Below are 20693 nucleotides of genomic sequence, written 5' to 3'. Positions count from 1 at the left end.
AAAATGTTTTTGTAGGGCTCAATACACTAAAATGGTGAGTTAGTGATGCTGTATTAACATTTAATGATGGAAATATGGGAAGAATAAGAGTTCTACAACATTGTAACATCATTCCAGGCTACCATACTGTAAAGGGCTTGAAGTTATTGGAGAAGATGAGACTCGCCAAGGCACAGTGTGCAGCTCAGTTCACTGCCAAAGATGCAAGATCAATCAGAAGAAAGAAGCTTTTGGAGAAGGAAGCTGGCAAAGACGGTGATGCAGACTATGCTGGTGGGTGTTTTTGAGACTTAATTTATAATTACAAGTCAATTTTTATCATTTTATACTTTAAATGAGATTTTCTCAAAATGACATTTTTTATGTTTAATGTTCCTTTATATCAAAACCTACTTGTGATAGCTATATGAAACTTTGGCACCTATTTCATTACAATGTATTGTACCTACTGAAGCACAACCATAGAAATAACTTGAATAGAAGGCCATCTAGGGCATTATGTGTACAATTATTTCTGACAAAAAATAGCATAATTGAAAATACATATATATCTCTCCTTCTTTTGTACCTCATCTGTTAATTCTGGTTTAGTAGACATAAATAACATGGATAAGTCAGCTGTAAAAATTCACAGTCTTATCTTCATTGGTTTCAGAGATAAAGGTACATGAAGCATACTAATTTAACATTGCCCATATAGGCCCTGCAAACTCCCCTTAACAACATGAGGCTGGCAGCTTTATAGCTTCATGTTCAAATTTTTCCACTGACAACCAAACCTCCCGATGTGCAACACTCAGATCTGTACCAAACATTGATTGTTGAAACAGTATCAACCAAATTTAGTTTGTACTATGTGTTGTCATCTGAGCATAACTGTGATTAATATGTATAGCTTCCGTGGGGAAGTTGGTAGAGCATTAGTTTGTCGTACCAAGGGTCCTGGGTTCATATCCCAATGATGACATTATTTTTACTGTATTATGCATGAAACTGTTATATGGGACTAATCATACTTCCACATGCACGATGCAATTGTTTCTTTATTTCACTGTTCTGATTGTTTATGTTTATTCTGGAAACTACAAATGAACTAGCTGCTTCATCACGAGTGGTGTCTGTTCTGTTGCACATATCCAACAGGACACCACACCTATCTATAGAAATGTATTCTATAGGTTTTCTACTTTCAACTAACGAAGCAAATTCATACTGCCAAAAGAACATTACTATGAACTCTGAAAAGTCCTTTTACATGTTAGGAAAATGTTCTCCCATATAAAAGTTTCATGTAAACAGTTAAAATAAATTGTCAGTACTGGGGATTGAACACAGGACCTTCAGCACGGCGCTGTCATGCTCTACCGACTCATTCACGTGAGATTTGCAAACAGATACCGTATTTACCTGAATCTAAGCTGCACCTGAGAAATGAGACTCGAAATCAAGGAAAAAAAAATTTCCCGAATCTAAGCCGCACCTGAAATTTGAGACTCGAAATTCCAAGGGAGGGAAGAGTTTTAGGCCGCAGATCCAAATCGAAACAAAGTTTGTCCACTCTAATATGAGACACAATTTAGGTCAAATGAATGACTATACAGCTACAGTTGTTTGGTTCAAGTCTTAAGCTTAGCAGTTAAGCTTTACCATGTAGCCATTGCTATGCATTAGGTGCTTCGTCTGTATTTATACGGGTACCATTCCTTTTTCACGTGCTTCATCTGGTTTGAATTGATTGCTTATTTTTCTTTGACCTGGTAGTGCCGTTCTCTTTGTTATAGATGTTTACGTCACTAAGCTGAAAATGCATTACTGTACTGTGTCATGCATTGTTTGTTGCATTCTGATAGTGAGTGTTTATGACTTGTCACCGCTCATGGCATGGCTTGCTTTTGTGCGCGCTACCGCCGCTTACAAAAAAAAAAAAAAAAAAGAGGAATCGTCTCATTAGCGAAACAATGGCAAGAGACTGTTTGCCATTTGCTGTTACTTACACTGCTGCTTTCTTTGATAATGATCAACAAGAACCAAATAATAGACTGCGTACGATAGATGTTCTGAATGACAGTTTAGCGAAAATTTTTCTCCGGTTGAAAATCTTTGCAGACGCCTCTGTAATACATTACATTCTGCACAGAAATTAGTCATCTTAGATTTAAAAATCTTGTTAATTGCCGTGCTTCATTTCTGACTGTATCACTATTAGGCATAAGAACAATACAAATATAAACATGACATATGTATATTATTCCGTGTTTGCTGTTGTCTCACTCTAGTTTTGTAGTTTATTAGGCAGACAGGATTTAAATGAGGTGGCAGCAAACACGAAAGAATACATGGCAAAATGTTTATATTCGTACGGTGTTATTCTTATGGTGAAAAGAATACTGCATGCGATTCACAATGCATAAAAGTTCTTATTAGCAACGATCTCTTGTCACAGGTAGGAAAAAATTCAGAACGTAGAGTTGGCCATATTGACAAACATCCCAAACAATCTTGCCAGACAGATTTTCATAGTATGTTGAAATGCTCCTACATTCGAAGATGAACGATACAGAATTTGTATCTACTTCGTTGGATAATGTATGAAAATGCAGCGGTCAAAATTCGGGGCGGTGAAAAAAAGCTCGTCTTCCACGCTACATAATTCGACAGCAGAAGTTAGTTGTGGCGGCACCTACCAACATTTTTCAGAACTTCTGCTTACTTTGCACTCTATTCTAAGCCGCATGCGGGTTTTTGGATTACAAAAACCGGAAAAAATTGCGGCTTGGATTCGAGTAAATACGGTACACCTTTTCTGTGTTCTGTCGTTCTGGTGTCACTTTTAATTACCATTTATGCATGTTTTACTGGATGCCAGCACACAGCACAAACTAAATCAGTGTTTTAGCTGATAATCTACATACAATGTTTGGCAATGATCTGAGTGTCTGACAAGGCTGCCCTGCCGAACAGATATATTGTATGGAAGTAGAATTGGCTGGCCTTATTGGCCTACTTTTCAGGGCAACCTACGTGTCAGAGGCACATAATAGTTTGCAATCCACTGCCATGTTGGCTGCCTTGCACAACAGGCATCTTGGAGTATTGTTGGCCTGCTTCATTGAGCTGCTTGCATGAAACCTACACATCAGGGACAAAAAATAGTTTTCAAGCCCCTGAAGTGTGTTCCCTTTGCTTCTGGCATTATTAGTTATTTTGTTGCAGAAATAGCAAAACTTGTCCACCACTTTAATTGTCTAATTTACTATTCCTAATCCCACAGCATAAGCTATCTTGATCTGACTACATTTGATTATTATTGTTTTACTTTGGTGTGTGTCTGACCTCCTTTCAAGTTGCTATCTATTAATTTTTTTACCATCTCTATCCAAATCGGAATGTCAATTACACTGAATTTCAGTCCAAATCTTTTCTCTGATATCTTTGTTTTCCTGTCTCACATAGTGAAATGCTTTCTCAATGTGTAGATTGAATAATGTGATTGATACGCTACAATCCTTTCACATTCCTTTTCAATTACTACCTTCCAATCACATCCTGCAGCTCTCAGTACAGCTTCCGTGCAAGTTGTGGATAAGGTACTGCTCCCTGTGTTTTACCCCTAACTACTTCACAGTTTCAGTGAATGTTATCACACATTATTTTCTAAATCTGCAAATTGTATAAATGAAGGCTTGCCTTTTTAAAATTATCTTCTAAGATCAGCTGTGGAGTCAATATTTCTGCATGTGTTACTACATTTCTCCAGAATAAAACCTAATCTTCCCTAGATTTCCTTCTGCTAATTTTCGTTAATCTGTTGCAACCATCACTTACTTATCTTAAGGTTCAGTAATACCCACATATGCCAGTACATGACATCTTAGATATTGCAATTTTTACATTCTTCTTGAAGCCCAATGGTATTTCACCTGTTCAATATATCTTGCTTAAAAGATGCAACAATTTTTTCACAGGTGGCTCTCACAAGGACATTCATAATTCTTGAGTAATATCACCTACACCAGGTAGAATACATTAAGACTCTTGTGCATCACACACAATGGGACAGCAAAGATAAGATTAGATTAATTACAAATGTCACAAAGACATTTGAGCAGTCCTTTCATCCAGCAATTCATGAACAACAAGAAACACTAATATAAGGTACAATGGGACGTACCATCTGGCATGCACTTCACAGAGTATGGATGTAGATGTCAATCTAGAACATATAAAATGCCACACATGAAAGAGGCAAACATCACTTAAAAAGTCTAATAAATGAGAGTAACAAAAAGAGGAAAATGGCAAAGGAGAAATGTAAAGCTACAGACTAACTATGGTAAATATTGATGCCACATATACTAAAACTCGAAATCTTTGGAGAAAAAAGGCACAACTGTATGAACATCAAGACCTCAGATAGCCTACACAAAGAAAGAAATGCTGAAAACTGTAAGGAACATGTAGGAGACTGCATACAGGAAATAAACCTAAAGACAATATTCAGAAAGTGAAGAGAGAGAAGGAGGAGGTGCAGTGGGAAATATGATACAGCATGAAGATTACAGAACGATGTAACTCCAAACACCACATGGAGTATAGGACATTCCCTCAGAATTACTGATGTCTTAGGATGACAAAGTGTTCCATCTAGTACACAGGACGTAAGAAATGAACAAAATATCAGAATTCAACATGAACATATTAATTACGGTACTAAAGAACGCAGATGCTGACAGTGTCTAAAGCCATTTGTGTAATAAGTCATGGTTGTGAAATACTAACACAAATTATTTACAGGAACGAAATGAGGACAAGTTTTGAAAAAGGGATTAAAGCTCAAAGAAATAATAGAAACTTTAAGGTTCGTGATGCTATCAGACACAGTAAATGACATGGAAGATCAGCTGCACTGAAAGGATACTGTCTTCAAAAGAGATAATAAAGTGAACATCAATGAAATTTAAACAAGAGTAATGGAATATCAGCATAACATTTACGGACATCAAACAAATGACTGGAGTGGGAAAAATGCAAGCTTGTGAATAGAATTTGTAAAATGGCAGAAATTCCAAATATTTTGAAAAGAATATAATTATTGTCTTTATGAAGAAAGCAAGGGCAGGATAGATGTGAAACTGCCACACAGACAGTCTAGCACCACACGTATAAAAAAATGCTCAAAACAGAAACATTATCGATAAAGGAAAGGGAGAAAAGAGAAACAATTTCAGTACTGCAGCTAAAACCAGAGGACAAATTTATGTAAAAGGACACACACATTGCACAGGTATATTTAAAGAAGCCATTTTATAATGTGAAAGGTAATAAAAATGTTACACAAAGCAGACAGGCTTAATTAGCACTGACAGCCTGGTATGACACACTAAAATTGGAAAAGGCTTAAAGCCAAGGTGGTTACTATTACCAATGAAATTTAATTTCTATACTGAACAGGCAATGAAGGAATTAAAATACCAAGGGTGGAGCCCCATAGCAGACACTGTAGACTGAAGTCCACATCAAGGCACAGCTGTATGGCAAGGTCAGAAAGTACATACATACCTACATCTACATACATACTCAACAAGCCACTGTACAGTGTATGGTGGAGTGTATCATGTATCACTACTAATCATTTCCTTTCCTACTTCACTTGCAAATGGAGTGAAGGAAAAATGGTTGTCAATATGCCTCCATAAAAGCCCAAATTTCTCTTATCTTGTTTTGTGGTTCTTACGTGAAACATACGTTGAGGCAATAAATAAGTCTGCGGTCAGCTGCAAATGCCTAGTCACTAAATTTTCTCAATAGTGCACACAGTGGCACATAGCAAGAATGTCCCATTATCCCCTGGTACACTTGCACCATAATAGTCCTCTCCTGTAGGCTGCAGATAAGGGAAAGACAAAAGAAATGATATTCACCATTTATACATTTATACCTCTTTACTAAGGCTGTTCCTCCAGTGGAGATTATACCCAATAAACAAAAGACAGTTACATAATTTAAGCAGTGTTTCTTGCACACACAAGTGCAGAGATGCCCACTATGCAAGGTGTTTTAGCTATGTAACATGAAGCCTACATATATTTATGATAGGATTGAAGCCAACTTAAGGATTTACTTAACACTAGCTGTAACCAGTGGTTGCACTTGCATATCTGTAGTTTTGTTATGATGAGTGATGATGAGAGAGTAAGCTACAGTTGTTGTTGTTGTTGTTGTGGTCTTCTGTCAAGACTGGCTTGATGCAGCTCTCCATGCTACTCTATCCTATGTAAGCCTCTTCATCCTTCTGAATGCGCTTACCATATTTCTTCTCTTGGTCCCCCTCTACAATTTTTTCCTACCACACTTCTCTCCAACACTAAAATTGGTGATCCCTTGATGTCTCAGAACATGTCGTATCAACCAGTCTGTTCTTCTAGTCATGTTGTGCCACAATTTTTTTCTCTCCAATTCTATTTAGCCATCTAATCTTCAGCATTCTTCTGTAGCAGCACATTTCAGAAGCTTCTATTCTCTTCTCATCTAAACCATTTATCGTCCATGTTCCACTTCTATATGTGGCTACATTCTATCTAAATACTTTCAGAAAAGACTTCTTAATTCTTACAAAATCTATATTCAATATTCACAAATTTCTTTTCTTTTTTCAGAAATGCTTTTCTTGCCATTGCCAGTCTACATTTTATATCCTCTCTACTTAAGCTATCATCAATTATTTTGCTGCCCAAATAACAAAATTTATCTATTATTTTAAATGTCTCATTCCTTATTTTAATTCCCTCGGCATCACCTGATTTAATTCCACTACATTCCATTATGCTTGTTTGCTTTTTGTTGATGTTCATCTGATATTCTCCTTTCAAGACACTGTCCACTCCAGTCCACTGTTCTGTCAAGTCCTTTGCAGCCTCTGACAGAACTACAATGTCATCGGCAAACCTCAAAAATTTTATTCCTTCTCCATTCTACTCAAAATTTTTCTTTTGTTTCCTTTACTGCTTGCTCAATATATAGAGTGAATAATGTTGGAAACAGGCTACATGCTTGTTCATTCCCTTCTCAACCACTGCTCCCTTTTCATGCCCCCCAACTCTTAACTGCTCTCTGGTTTCTGTACAAGTGGTAAATAGCCTTTTGCTCCATGTATTTTACCCCTGCTACATTCAGAATTTCAAAGAGAGTATCCCAATCAACACTGTCAAAAGCTTTCTTTAAGTTGACAAATGTTACATACACAGGTGTGCTATTAATTAATCTACCTTCTAAGATAAGGCATACGGTTAGTACTGCCTCACATATTCCTACATTTCTCTGGAATCCAAACTGATCTTCCCCGAGTTTGGCTTCTGCCTGTTTTCTCCATTTATCTGTGAAGTATCATGTTAGTATTTTGCTACCATAAACTTATTAAACTGATAGTTCAGTAATTGAATAGGATTGAATAGGATTGGGGAGAAGAGAAGTTTGTGGCACAACTTGACTAGAAGAAGGGATCGGTTGGTAGGACATGTTTTGAGGCATCAAGGGATCACAAATTTAGCATTGGAGGGCAGCGTGGAGGGTAAAAATCGTAGAGGGAGACCAAGAGATGAATACACTAAGCAGATTCAGAAGGATGTAGGTTGCAGTAGGTACTGGGAGATGAAGAAGCTTGCACAGGATAGAGTAGCATGGAGAGCTGCATCAAACCAGTCTCAGGACTGAAGACCACAACAACAACAACAGTTCAGTAATATTCACACCTGTCAGCATCTCCTTTCTTTGGAATTGGAATTGTTATATTCTTCTTCAGGTCTGAGGGTATTTCACCTGTCTCATACATCTTGCCCACTAGATGGAAGAGTTTTATCATGGCTGGCTCTTACAAGGCTATCAGTAATTCTAACAGAATGTCATCTACTCGTGGGGGCCTTGTTTCAACTTAGGTCTTTCAGTGCTCTGTCAAATTCCTCTCACAGTATCATACCTTCCATCTCACTCATCTTCACCTACATCATCTTCCATTGCTATATATTGCCCTCAGGTACATCTCTCCTGTCTACACCTCTATATACTCCATCTTTCTGCTTTCCCTTATTGCTTAAGGCTGGTTTTCCATCTGAGTTCTTGTTATTCATACAAGTGGTTCTCTTTTCTCCAAAGGTCTCTCTAATTTTTCTGTAGGTGGCATCTACTTTTCCCCAAGTTATATATGCTTCTAAATCCTTACATTTGTTCTCTAGCCATTCCTGCTTCACCAATATGCACTTCCTGTCAATCTCAGTTTTTGGACGTCTGTATTCCCTTCCACTGCTTCATTTACTGCATTTTTGTATTTCCTCATTTCATCAATTAAATTCAATATCTTATGTGTTACCCAAGGATTTCTGCTAGCCCTTACTGTTTTACCTACTTGACTGCTGCCACCACTATTTCATCTCTCAAAGCTACCCATCCATCTTCTACTGTATTTCTTTCCAATATTCTAGTCAATCATTGCTTAATGCTCCCTCTGAAATTCTCAAAAAACTCAGTTTCTTTCAGTTGGATGAGAAATTCTGCCTTATGCAAGACACCTTCGGAGTTTTGTTTTTATCTAGACATGTTTCAGCACTTTTTGTGCATCTTCAGTGGGTTACTTTATTTTCTTTCTTACATGAAGCTATTAATTGTTTATGTTGGTAGCTGTGAATCTGCTACACAATTTACAACTTGTCATGGCTTTAATGCTGTTGTGTTTGTCTCCTTTGGTGTGGCAACATGCCAATTTCTACCATTTTTGTCATTTTGCAGGCATTCTCTGTGATTTTTGAACATGCACAGTGTTTTCGTAATCATCAGTAATGGAAAGTAAATAAACTAACCCACTGAAGGCAGCACATGAAGTGCTGAAGCATGTCTGGGTAAAACAAAACTACAAAGTTGTCTTGCATATGGCAGAAGTCATCATCAGTTATCTGCTATATTAGCAGGTCCTTTGCCTCTCCATTTTCTGCGATCCATTGCTTCCTTCTTAAGGCTGCTGTATGTTGTACCGTCCATCATGTCATCCAGTATCTGGAATCTCTTCCTTCCTCGCTTCCTTTTCCCTTCTACATAACCTTCTAAAACTGTTTTTATCAGTCCGTCATTCTTTCTTAATATATGCCCAATCCAATTTCTTTTTCTTCTCTTTATTACATCTAGTAACTGCCTTTTCTCTCCCACTCTCCTCAGTACCTCTTCATTTTTTACTCTGTCCATCCAACTTATTCCTTCCATCTTCCGCCATGTCCATATCTCAAAAGCCTCCAGCCTTTCTCTGTCTTTTTTCCTCATAGTCCATGTTTCAGCGCCATATAGAAGAACACTCTATACAAGACATTTTATGAGTCTCTTTCTGAGTTCTCTGTCCATACCGCTGCAGAAGATTCTCCTTTTCTTATAAAACGCCTCTTTTGCCATTGCTATCCTTGTTTTAATTTCTGTGGTGCACTTCCAGTCGGTGTCTATCCTGCTTCCAAGATACTTAAAATTTTGCACCTGTTCTAGTGTTTCTCCATTCAGCACAATTTTTATTTCCTTATTTCCTCCTATTGCCAATACTTTTGTTTTATTTGTGTTAATTTTCATTCCATATTTTTTTCCGTTAGTTGCAATGGTGTCCACCAAATCCTGTAATTCTTTTTCCCCTGTGGCTAGAAGGACCATGTCATCAGCAAATCTCAAGCACCCTACTCTTCTTCCTCCAATTTCTACTCCTTTGTCATCTAATGAGCATTGGTCAATCATATTTTCCAAGTACAGGTTGAAAAGAGTAGGTGATAAACAGCATCCTTGTCTTACTCCTTTCCCTAGTCTGATCCAGTTTGTACTTCCTCCTCTCACTTTAACTGAAACTTTTTGATTAAGGTACAATGAGTTTATAAGTCTTCTGGTTTTCCAGTCCACTCTCTTTTCCCTCATAATAGTCGCCAGCTTGTCCCAAACCACATTGTCAAATGCCTTTTCTAAATCGATGAAGCACATATATAGGTCTCTTCCTTTTTCAATAAACCTTTCTCCCAAGATTCGTAGGAGCCCTATTGCATCTCTGGTGCCCGTATTCCGTCTAAAGCCAAACTGCTCCTCGCCGAGATTCTCCTCTATTACTTTTTCTAGTCTTTTATTAATTATTCTTAACATCACTTTGGCTGCATGTGAAATGAGGCTGATTGTCCTGTGCTCGCTGCATTTCTTGGTTCCTTGTTTTTTCGGCAAAGGAATCATTACTGTTGTCAAAAAGTCCTCAGGCCATTCACCACTGTCATATATTTTATTACATAACCTCAATATTTCTCTTATTCCATTGTGGTTCAAGCATTTTAGTATTTCTCCCGGTATTGTATCTGTACCTACTGCTTTGCCATTTTTCACTGCATCAATGGCAGACTTTACTTCTTCCATTATGATGGTCGGTCCTTTCTCTTCATCACTTACACTGTTGTGTGGTTCAAGTTCTAGAGTTTCTGGTTTGCTATTTGTGTCATATAGCTCTTTTATATATTCTTCCCATCTCTGGAGGACATCGTCACGATCTTTATACACTACCTCTTCGTCTTTACTCAAAATTTCCATAGTAGCACTTCCTGCAGAAGTCCTCATCCAATTTTCTTAGCAAACATGGAAATAATAAGAATTGCTACACCATAAGATGATTATCTGTTTTTTTCAATCTATTCAGGTCCCATCCCCTTAAGTTCCTACCTTTCTGCAGTTTTAATCTACAGTTCATATCCAATAAATTGTGGTCAGAGTCCACATTGGCCCCTGGAAACGCCTTACAATTTAAAACCTGGTTCCGAAATCTCTGTCTTACATTGCATAATCAATCTGAAATCTCCTGGAGTCTGCAGGTCCCTTCCATGTACACAACCTTGTTTCATGATTCTTAAACCAAATGTGAGCTATGATTAAATTATGCTCTGTGCAAAATTCTATCAGGCAGTTTCCTCTTTCATTTCTTTCTCCTAGTCCATATTCAGCTATAGTTTTCCCTCTTCTTCCTACTATTCACTTTCAGTCCCAGATGACTACAATTTTTGTCTCCCTTAGCTATTTGAATAATTTCTTTTATCTCATCACAGATTTCTTCAATCTCTTCATCATCTGCAGAGCTATTTGTCATATAAACTTGTACTACTGTGATGGGTGATGGCTTTGTCTCTCTCAGGCTATAATAATGTGTTCGCTATGCTGTTAATAGTAGCTTACCCACATTCCTATTTTCTTATTCATTATTATACCTACTCCTGCATTACAACTAGTCAATTTTGTATTTATAACCCCGTATTCATGTGAGAAGAAGATCTGTTCCTCCTGCCACCGAACTTCCCTAAATCCGAACAAACCCAACTTCAACCTATCCATTTCCATTTTTAAATTTTCCAACTTACCTGTGTGATTAAGGGATCCAACATTCCATGCTCCGATTGGTAAAATGCCAGTTTTATTTCTCCTGATGACATCCTCCTTAGTAGTCACCACCTAGAGATCCCAATGGGATACTATTTCACCTCCAGAATACGTTACCCAAGAGGATACCATCATCATTTAACCACACAGTAAAGCTGCATGACCTTGGGAAAAATTATGGCTGTAGTTTCCCTTCACTTTCAGCCGTTCACAGTACCAGCACAGCAAGGTTGTTTTGGTTGATGTTATAAGGCCAGATTAGTCAATCATACAGACTGTTGCCCCTGCAGCTACTGAAAAGGCACCTCTTCAAGAACAACACATTTGCCTGGTCTCTCAACAGATACCCCTTCATTGTGGTTGCACCGGAAACGTCAGTGGCCCACACACGTCTGCATGTTTGTGTGCACAGCTTGTGATGTGCGCCTCCCTCCCCCCCCCCCCCCTCCCCTCCATCCCCACCCCCACCCCACCCCTCTTAAGCTGAAGCTTTTCCAAAGAGTAATTAGCATTTCCAAAGAGTAATTAGCATTTCCAAAGAGTAATTAGCATTTCCAAAGAGTAATTAGCATTTCCAAAGAGTAATTAGCATTTCCAAAGAGTAAATAATTTTCCCTAATTCACGTAATATTCTTTGAATCAATAATTATCTTGTACGACACCCTTTCTAAAGCACCCTATGTTTTTCCTCAGGAATCAAACTATCTCTATACCAAACTTCACTGAAACGGGTTCAGCAGGTCAGTCACTGAAACATGACAGACAGAATTACTTTTGCATTTAATCATCAGTATGGATAAAACTTTCAATTACGATTTTTTTTTTCTTTCTGTGATCTGCTTTTGATGAAATAAAGCCTATATGGTGCTCCAAGCTATGCTGAAGTTACCTGTGAAAACCCTATGAAAATTTGTTCATTAGTTCTGGAGAAGCACCTTCAAACAGATGGACAGACTTACTTGTAGACTTATGATTAGTATAGGTTTGCCCTTATATATTGAATAAGGTGAGTTCGGGGAAAAACAGGGTCAGGGTCAGCTTGGGGTCCTTACTAGTTTCCTCGTACAGTCTTTGATATAGGTGTCATCTGTCCACAGATCACTAACCACTTTGTCACAATGGATCAGTGTGGTGAGATCTGAGGGCTTCAAACTCTTTCTTTTATCAAACTTTTTAGCACCTGTTTCAGTTTCAATGGTAATAGTGCTGGTTTCATTATTAGGGACACAGTGTTCTTTTGTTCACAGGCTGTCTGAAGTAATGAACTTGTGATCTGTGTTGTATGTTTACCTGCAATATCTGTTGTTCGTATTGAGGGATTACTGATTTAACAGTGCATCCACCATTATGTGAGCTCTTTCAGGTACACGTATTCAGTTGCCACAAAGTCTGCACACAGGAGTCATTTTCTGAAACACAGAACTGGCCACTGACCCAAATGATGAGACAAATGTACGCTGTTTCTGAGGCACATATGACTGCTTGTGTGAGAATATAACACTTGTCTCATAACCTTGGTCTCCTGGATTTTATTTTCCTCTAGTAAAAGTTGCAAAGCCTCGACTCCAAACTCTGTGACTCTGTGTTTGCCTGAAAATGAGGGTGCTGTGCACGTGGTCCTGTCTCCACATACTGGTTGGCTGCAGTGCAGCATGTCGAGAAAATGTTACATTTTCCTACAGGAGGTAATATTGGTCACAACTAGAAGACAAGTTCCGATAGTGATACATCCGGAAACCAGTATCTGCTGAGATATGGACCAATCTGTCTTCTCCATCTCATCTGCCTGTTGGCAGATTGCTACTCATCATAAGAGGTCATGTTGAGTTGCTGATAGGCACAATGAAAAGACCATTACAAATAAGATTTGGCCAAAGCTGTCTTGATAAAACAAAAGTGCACACTCATTCGCACAAGCAAGCACACCTCACACACATATCTCCAACCGCTCTGCCCAAAATGTGAATGTTATACAATGGCATATGGCGGAGAACTGACAGTCAGTACGAACATGGCTGCCTGCTTGGTCTCCCCATCTATGCTCTCTTTGTTACTCGTTCAGTTGCCCATTTTTATTTTAGGTCTCCAATGTTGTTAAGTTCACGATACAGTCCAGTGGGTATAACTAAGAACAGTTTGGTGTTCTATTACTATTAAGAGTTCAATATGCAATCTGGCAATAAAAAAATATTCATCTTGATGAGAAGTGACTGTTTGCACCAAAAGTGTCCCATCCTTCAACCACTTCAAAGTTTTTAGATTTCCAACAATACACTGCAGGGCCTTATACATGTAAAATGGTAATACAGTCTCAAATTATTTCTTTAATCTTGATAAGTATGAAGGCATCTTTAAGTTATGGCTGACTAAATTACTGTTATTATTTGACAGTCTCTTTTGACTTGAAACTTCCTGTGGGCTGTCCGTACTGTTTGGAGTTATAATAGTTTCTGAAGAGAGAAGTTTTTATTCCCATGAGTAGCTAGGGAAACAAATTGACTGACATGAATAAGCCAAAAACAGCTCAAGTATGGCAGGTGGCCCAGATATCACTCGTTAACTACTGTTCAATATCAACAGCTGTTTACTCTGTCAGTACAGAGCACATCTTGAGGTTGAGGTGTCCAAAGGAAACTTTATAGAGGTCGAGTATTGAACAGAGATCTCCATTTTCTTTGACACGGAAAGTTTCACCGTCACGTCAAACTTGAATAGAGGCAGGACTTACGTATTTCCTCAATGTGCTTTCCATTGAGTATGGTCCATATTTATAAGTAGTTGAATCGCAAGAAGAGGTATTTTGGAGAAAAAAAGAAAAATACACAATAACTTACCTATTCGTAAAGCCAGCTTCGTGATCAGCAATAACCACACCAGGTAGTTTGTTATCGTGCACAAGAAATGTCTGTAGAGAAGCAGGTGGCAGTGTGTCTGTAGTTGACTTAGTAAATGTAATTCCATAGTTGTGTCCAAATTCCGTCATGTTGCCCATGAAGTCCATCACCTGGATTAAATATTTTTGTTACTTTTAAATATCCATGGGTATACAACTGCAATTAACACATTGAACATTGAAAGCTGGCAAAAGAAACATCATCACACTTATTCAGCCAAATTGCTCACTTGATGGTTATTATCGTTTTTACATTTCAGCTGTGTGGTCACTAACAACATTGTGAATATCAAGTTTTAAGAAAAATTTACCTTATGATAGAATTTACATTCACACAGGAAAAGCTTTCAGGAAAATTGTGTATGATATATTTTTTCTTCCAGCGACTCTCCACAATTCCTGCTCCTTTACCACCCATCACCCAGCTCATCATTGTTAATGGCATTTCCCTCCACATAACAACCCCAATGCCCATGGCCTTGTCAATAATGAACACTACATTTCCCAGTGTCGAATGACTCCAAACCTACGGCCTCCTCCTGGATCACTATGACCAACTATTTCCTCACCCACAATTACTCCTCCTTTTTATCAATATTATGAAAAGGAAAGTCGCTACTCACCATATAGTGGAGATGCTGAGTCACAGACAGGCTCAACAAAAAGACACTCACAATATAAGCTTTCGGCCAACAAGGCCTTTGTCGAAAATAGACGACTTGTGTGTGGAGTGTGTCTGTCGTCTATTTTCGACAAAGGCCTTGTTGGCCAAAAGCTTATATTGTGACAGTCTTTCTGTTGTGCCTATCAGCAACTCAGCATCTCTGCTATACGGTGAGTAGCAACTTTCCTTTTCACAAAATTGTTACATTCTCCTTTTTATCACCTATAAACAAATCTGTGTACAGCAACTGGCACACATATGGCACCATCCTATGTCAACTGATTCATGGTCCATCTAGAAGAATCCTCCCTAACTAAGCGGAATCCCCTGAAACACCTGGTACAGATTCGCTGATAACATCTTCATGATCTGGGCCGAGGGTGAGGATGTCCCACCCACATTCCTCCATAATCTCAACACTTTCTCCCCCATTTGCTTCACCTGGGCCTCTTCGAACAAACAAACTACCAGGATAGCTACAGCACTCTCTCTGTCCGCATTATCAAACCTACTAACTGCCAACAATACCTCCACTTCAACAGCTGCCACCCATTCCCCTTCCGTAATCCCACATGGTCATCTCATCTGTAGTGACAAGCAGTTCATCTGCAAATGTGCCAAAGATATTACCGAGGACTTCACAGACTAAAATTACCCTCCCAACCTCATCCAGAAATAGATCCCCGTGCTTTGTCTCCTGAGTCACCTACCATCTCCCACAGCCCCATGTCCAGCCATAAAGAAGCACTCCTCCTATGACTCATTACCAATGAGGACTGGAACAACTTAATCACATTCTCTTTCAAGGTTCTGATCACCTCTCATCATGTTTCACAGTCATGTTCCATCACTTTCTGAACTAAAACAATATTCTAGCCCATCCCTGCTCCACCCTTACTCCAAATCGCTTGCCTCGTGGCTCATTTCCCTGCAACACTTCTAGATTCAAGACCCGTCACACACATCCTCCCACTACCACCTACCCTAGCCCAGTCACAGACATCTCCTACCCCATCAAAGGCTAGTTAGTTGTCATGACAATGTAGAAAGTGGCACAGTGGTTGCAGCTTAGTTGTCAGTTCACCACCTGTGAAAGCCGTCATGTGATTTACCAACTAAGCTGCCTAATCACAATGGCACCTTCTATGTGGGCATGACAAATACACTTCATTCATTATAAGACTAAACCGGATGTAAACAAACACAAATGTGATGATTGGTCAGCAGCCATGGCACATGTACACTGGTGCTGTTACACACTTGGAAGTGGGTCCTATTTATGCATCAAATGTGTTGTTACTATGCTACAATAAATGAAACTTTAAGATATTCTAATGTGCTAACAGCCAGCAACATTTTTCTTAATTATACTGCAGCAATGTAAATTATACTTCTAAAATTGTGTACAGTCACCTTATCTGTACTTTTGTGCAGTGGCTGTCATGCTGTTAATATGTAGGGTGAAAACAATTGATGCTGCTTGCTGCACTGTAATGAAACACACGCCAGGATCATCATTAAAAAGTGGTGAGAAACAGATTATTCTCAACATTTTGAACAAATTTACAAAATAAAAATCAGTTTTGAAGTTTTTGAGTATGTTATTTATGAAATTTTTGGCATTTTTGAAAACTTTATGTGTAGCTGAACTTATAGAAGATCACAATGATAATCTGGGATAGCCCCTGGGTCACTGGTTCATATCTCAATTTGGTTTTCCTTTTTTCATTCAATTTGGAATACCCACATCTTTTAAATATAAACTTCTTCAAATATATGCTATTTAACACGTACCTAATCTTCTTCCTTTTTTCCAAAATCGACTCTATTCTTGTTTCTAATTACATACCGAATGCAAAATTAGAGTTTCCATTGCAAATATAAATTCTTGATTATCTGAGATTGTTTAAATTAAGAACACATGACATATTAAATATTTAGAACAAAAATGAAAAATCAGATACTTTTTATTTGGACTATATCCACTGTTTTGTAACAGACATGGTGTCATATGAGTCAGAAACATAGGAAACAATAATTTTCATGGCACTGAGCACACCGTACAAAAGCTGCATTTTTACAATAGCCACCGAACCACTGCTATACGAAACCAACAGAACTGATTCGGAGCCAAGTTAAGCTGTCCAGCGTAGTGGAACTAATGCACGAAGCTTTGTTACATGTGACTGCCAAATGCTGACAGGATACAGAACAGCACATCATAAAAGAAGAGGATAAAATGTGGTGTACACTGTTGATTGACTCACTATCAACATGGCATATGGCAGTTCCAGTACGGAGACATATTTCTCAGATTTTGATATGGAAGTAATTCAGAATTACCAGGTGACAAGACTATAATTACTACACTCAGTATCCTCAATATTTAACTATATGATGTAATCCTGCAGTACACTTAAAAGACACACATGCTTGCACTGAAAAATTATGCTTGTTTAAGTCATGAATTTTCATTACTCTTGTTTTTAATTACAATACAATGTTAGCTAACAAGGAGAGAGTGTTACGTTTTACATCTGGCCCCCTAAGAAGTGTGCAGTATTGCTGGAAATTTTCTGAATATTATTTCAGTCTCTTTACAAATTAAATGAAATGTAAGGTATACTATTTCTCTGCATGTCTCTTTTTACATTTTAACTGTGACTGCTCACATCACTGCATGTTAGATGGACAACCTGGCTGGCCTTGCTGTTCTGGTTAAATACACCAGTGAAGCTCAGTCAATGTGTGCGTAACATACAGCATAAAAGGTATCCTTGTCATCGTATTCGTCTGTACCCGAGACAGCAAGGCTTCCACTCCATGTGAAACAAAATTCAATGAGATTCCAGCAAACATGGAAGAAGACAGTACAATATTTACATCAGGTTTATTCTTACAATGAACACAGTATAACAAGCTATCTCTTCCATTAATCCCCAATGTCAAACTGTCACCAAGAGACAGCAGTACCACCCGGTTGCTCAACATGCCAACCAACGTGATATGTTTCACTTTGATAACTGCTCCACAGCCTGCACTATCAGGATTCTTCCTACCAACATCAGCTTCTCTGAACTGTGCACGTGGCAACTATTCCAACAACATATCCTTTGTTTCTCTAACCTGCTTGTTTTCAACCTCTGCTAGTCCCTGTCCTTCGCCTACCTATCTCCTTAAGTGCTCTCACTCCAGCACTATGCTCATCTTCTATCTGCCTGCCAACACCACTACTACTCTTTTCCCCTTCTCTACTTCTCTCATGATGCACCTCCCTTTCCCTCCTCCTCCTACCGCCCCCCCTCCCCTTCCCGCAGTTTACCTGAAATCCCACTTGCTGTAATCATTTAATCAGTCACAATTTAACATTTGAGGCACTGTTACCGTATTTACTCGAATCTAAGCCACACTTTTTTTCCAGTTTTTGTAATCCAAAAAACCACCTGCAACTTAGAATCGAGTGCAAAGCAAGCGGAAGTTCTGAAAAATGTTGGTGGGTGCCGCCACAACTAACTTCTGCCGTCGAATATATGTAGCGCTACATAGGCACGCTTTGTAGGCACAAAGGTAAATACTGGCACCAAAACCGCTGCGTCAAAAAAAGAAGAAGAAGAAGAAGAAAGAAGGTGGAAGACGAGCTTTTTTCTCCGCCCCGAGTTTCGACCACTGCATTTTCGTACATTATCCAACGAAGTAAATACAAATTCCGTATTGTTCATCTTCGAATGTAGCAGCAGCATTTCAATGTACTACGAAAATCCGACTGGCAAGACTGTTTGGGATGTTTGTCAATATGGCCAACTCTATATTCTGGATTTTTTCCTACCTGTGAGAAGAGATGGTTACTAATATGAACTTTTATGAATTGTGAATCACATGCAGTATTTTCATCACCATAAGAATAATACGAATATAAACATTTTACCACGTATTGTTTCGTGTTTGCTGCTATCTCATTTAAATCCTGTCTGCCTAATAAACTGCGAAACTAGAGTGAGACAACAGCAAACGAAGAATATACATATCATGCCATCTTTATATTCGTATTATTCTTATACCTAATAGTGATACAGTCAGAAATGAAGCATGGCAATTGACTACATTTTTAAATCTAAGATGACTCTAATTTCTTTGCAGAATGTAACGTACTAAAGAGGCGCCTGCAAAGATTTTCAAACGGAGAAAAATTTTCACTAAACTGTCATTCAGAACATCTATCATACGCAGTCTATTATTTGGTTCTTGTTAATCATTAGCAAAGAAAGCAGCAGTGTAAGTAACAACAAATACCAGTCTCTTACCATTGTTTCACTAATGAGACGATTCCTCTTTTTTTTTTTCCTTTTTTTTTAAAATTATAAGCGACGGTAGCGCACACAAAAGGAAGCCATGCCGCAAGCGGCGACAGGCTGTAAACACGCACTATCAGAATGCAACAAACAATGCATGACACAGTACAGTAATGCATTTTCAGCTTAGAGTGATGTAAACACCAAAACAAAAAAAAAAACGGCGCTTATCAGATCAAAGAAAAATAAGCAATCAATTCAAACCAGACAAAGCACATGAAAAAGGAATCGTACCCGTATAAATAAGGACGGAGTGCCTGACGCATAGCAATGGCTACCAGCCAAAGTGTAACTGCTAAGCTTACGACTCGAACCAAACTACTGTAGCTGTATCGTCATTCATTCGATCTAAATTGTGTCTCATATTACAATGGACCAACTTTGTTTCGATTTGGAGATGTGGCCTAAAACTTTTGTCTCCCCTTGAATTTTGAGTCTCAAATTTCAGGTGCGGCTTAGATTCGGGAAAATTTTTTTTCCTCCATTTCGAGTCTCATTTTTCAGGTGCGGCTTAGATTTGAGTGCGGCTTAGATTCGAGTAAATACGGTAATATATCTGCACTTAGTAATTTCACGACTAGGACAAAGCTAAGACTAAAACTATAACCTCGAAAGACTGACCAATAACTTTGTTAACAAGTTAAAATCTTTTGTAGGATAATTTGAAAACTAGGTCAGACATTCCTCAAAATCTTCAAACTTGCAACACATTCATGACTTCATCAGCTAACAGAGAGCAAATCAACTGGCTGCTGTCATCTTGTCATGAGGGGAGGCACATTCTGTTAAAATGTGATGTAGAGTGATCTGTGTATTACAAGCACTGCACAGTGCACCCTCCTGGGTACTATCACAGGAAAATAAACTTATGAGTGGAAGCAGGTATCCCACTGTCAGGTGGTTGACTTTACCGACTACAGTTTGTTATCCTTCACTCCCAACCACTCCTCCTTCCATCACTGCATGACTTTGTTCCCCAAAAGTGAGATCACTGCATGAAGGGAAAATTACCTTTTACCACTGTTGGTATCTAACAGGCACTCTCAGTTGCTGTGCCTGCCAATTCATTGCCCCAAATTCCCATATGTTTTGGCAACCTGCTGAGTATCACCTCCTACACTTGCTGTAGGTGAAAGAGGGTCCCCTTGGAGTACTGGAGAGATTGAACTGAACCAAAGTGAATTTTATTAGATCCAGCAGGATTACATTGTGCACAGTAAATGAGTGTGCAACACAGGACAAGTAAAAGATGGAGAACACTATCACTTACCTCGTGAAGAGCAGTCATTCTGATTACACAGTCTATCACAATTGATTATATATGATAATAAATCCTAACTGAATTTAATAGGTACTCTCTAACACTAAA

The 20693-nt window shown here is 38.5% G+C and overlaps 1 protein-coding gene across 1 annotated transcript in view; it reads right to left on the bottom strand.

Annotated features, from left to right (window-relative positions):
• LOC124711491 (nicastrin) overlaps nucleotides 1-20693 on the bottom strand; it is a 135483-nt gene that overhangs the window by 43508 nt on the left and 71282 nt on the right. The window contains exon 7 of the mRNA XM_047241601.1: nucleotides 14253-14422. Within this exon, the coding sequence (XP_047097557.1) occupies nucleotides 14253-14422 (170 nt within the window). The remainder of the gene's footprint in view (nucleotides 1-14252; nucleotides 14423-20693) is intronic.

The sequence above is a fragment of the Schistocerca piceifrons genome, chromosome 8, assembly GCF_021461385.2.
Source record: "Schistocerca piceifrons isolate TAMUIC-IGC-003096 chromosome 8, iqSchPice1.1, whole genome shotgun sequence".
Taxonomy (NCBI): domain Eukaryota; kingdom Metazoa; phylum Arthropoda; class Insecta; order Orthoptera; family Acrididae; genus Schistocerca; species Schistocerca piceifrons.
This window is presented reverse-complemented; position numbering and strand designations above follow the sequence as displayed.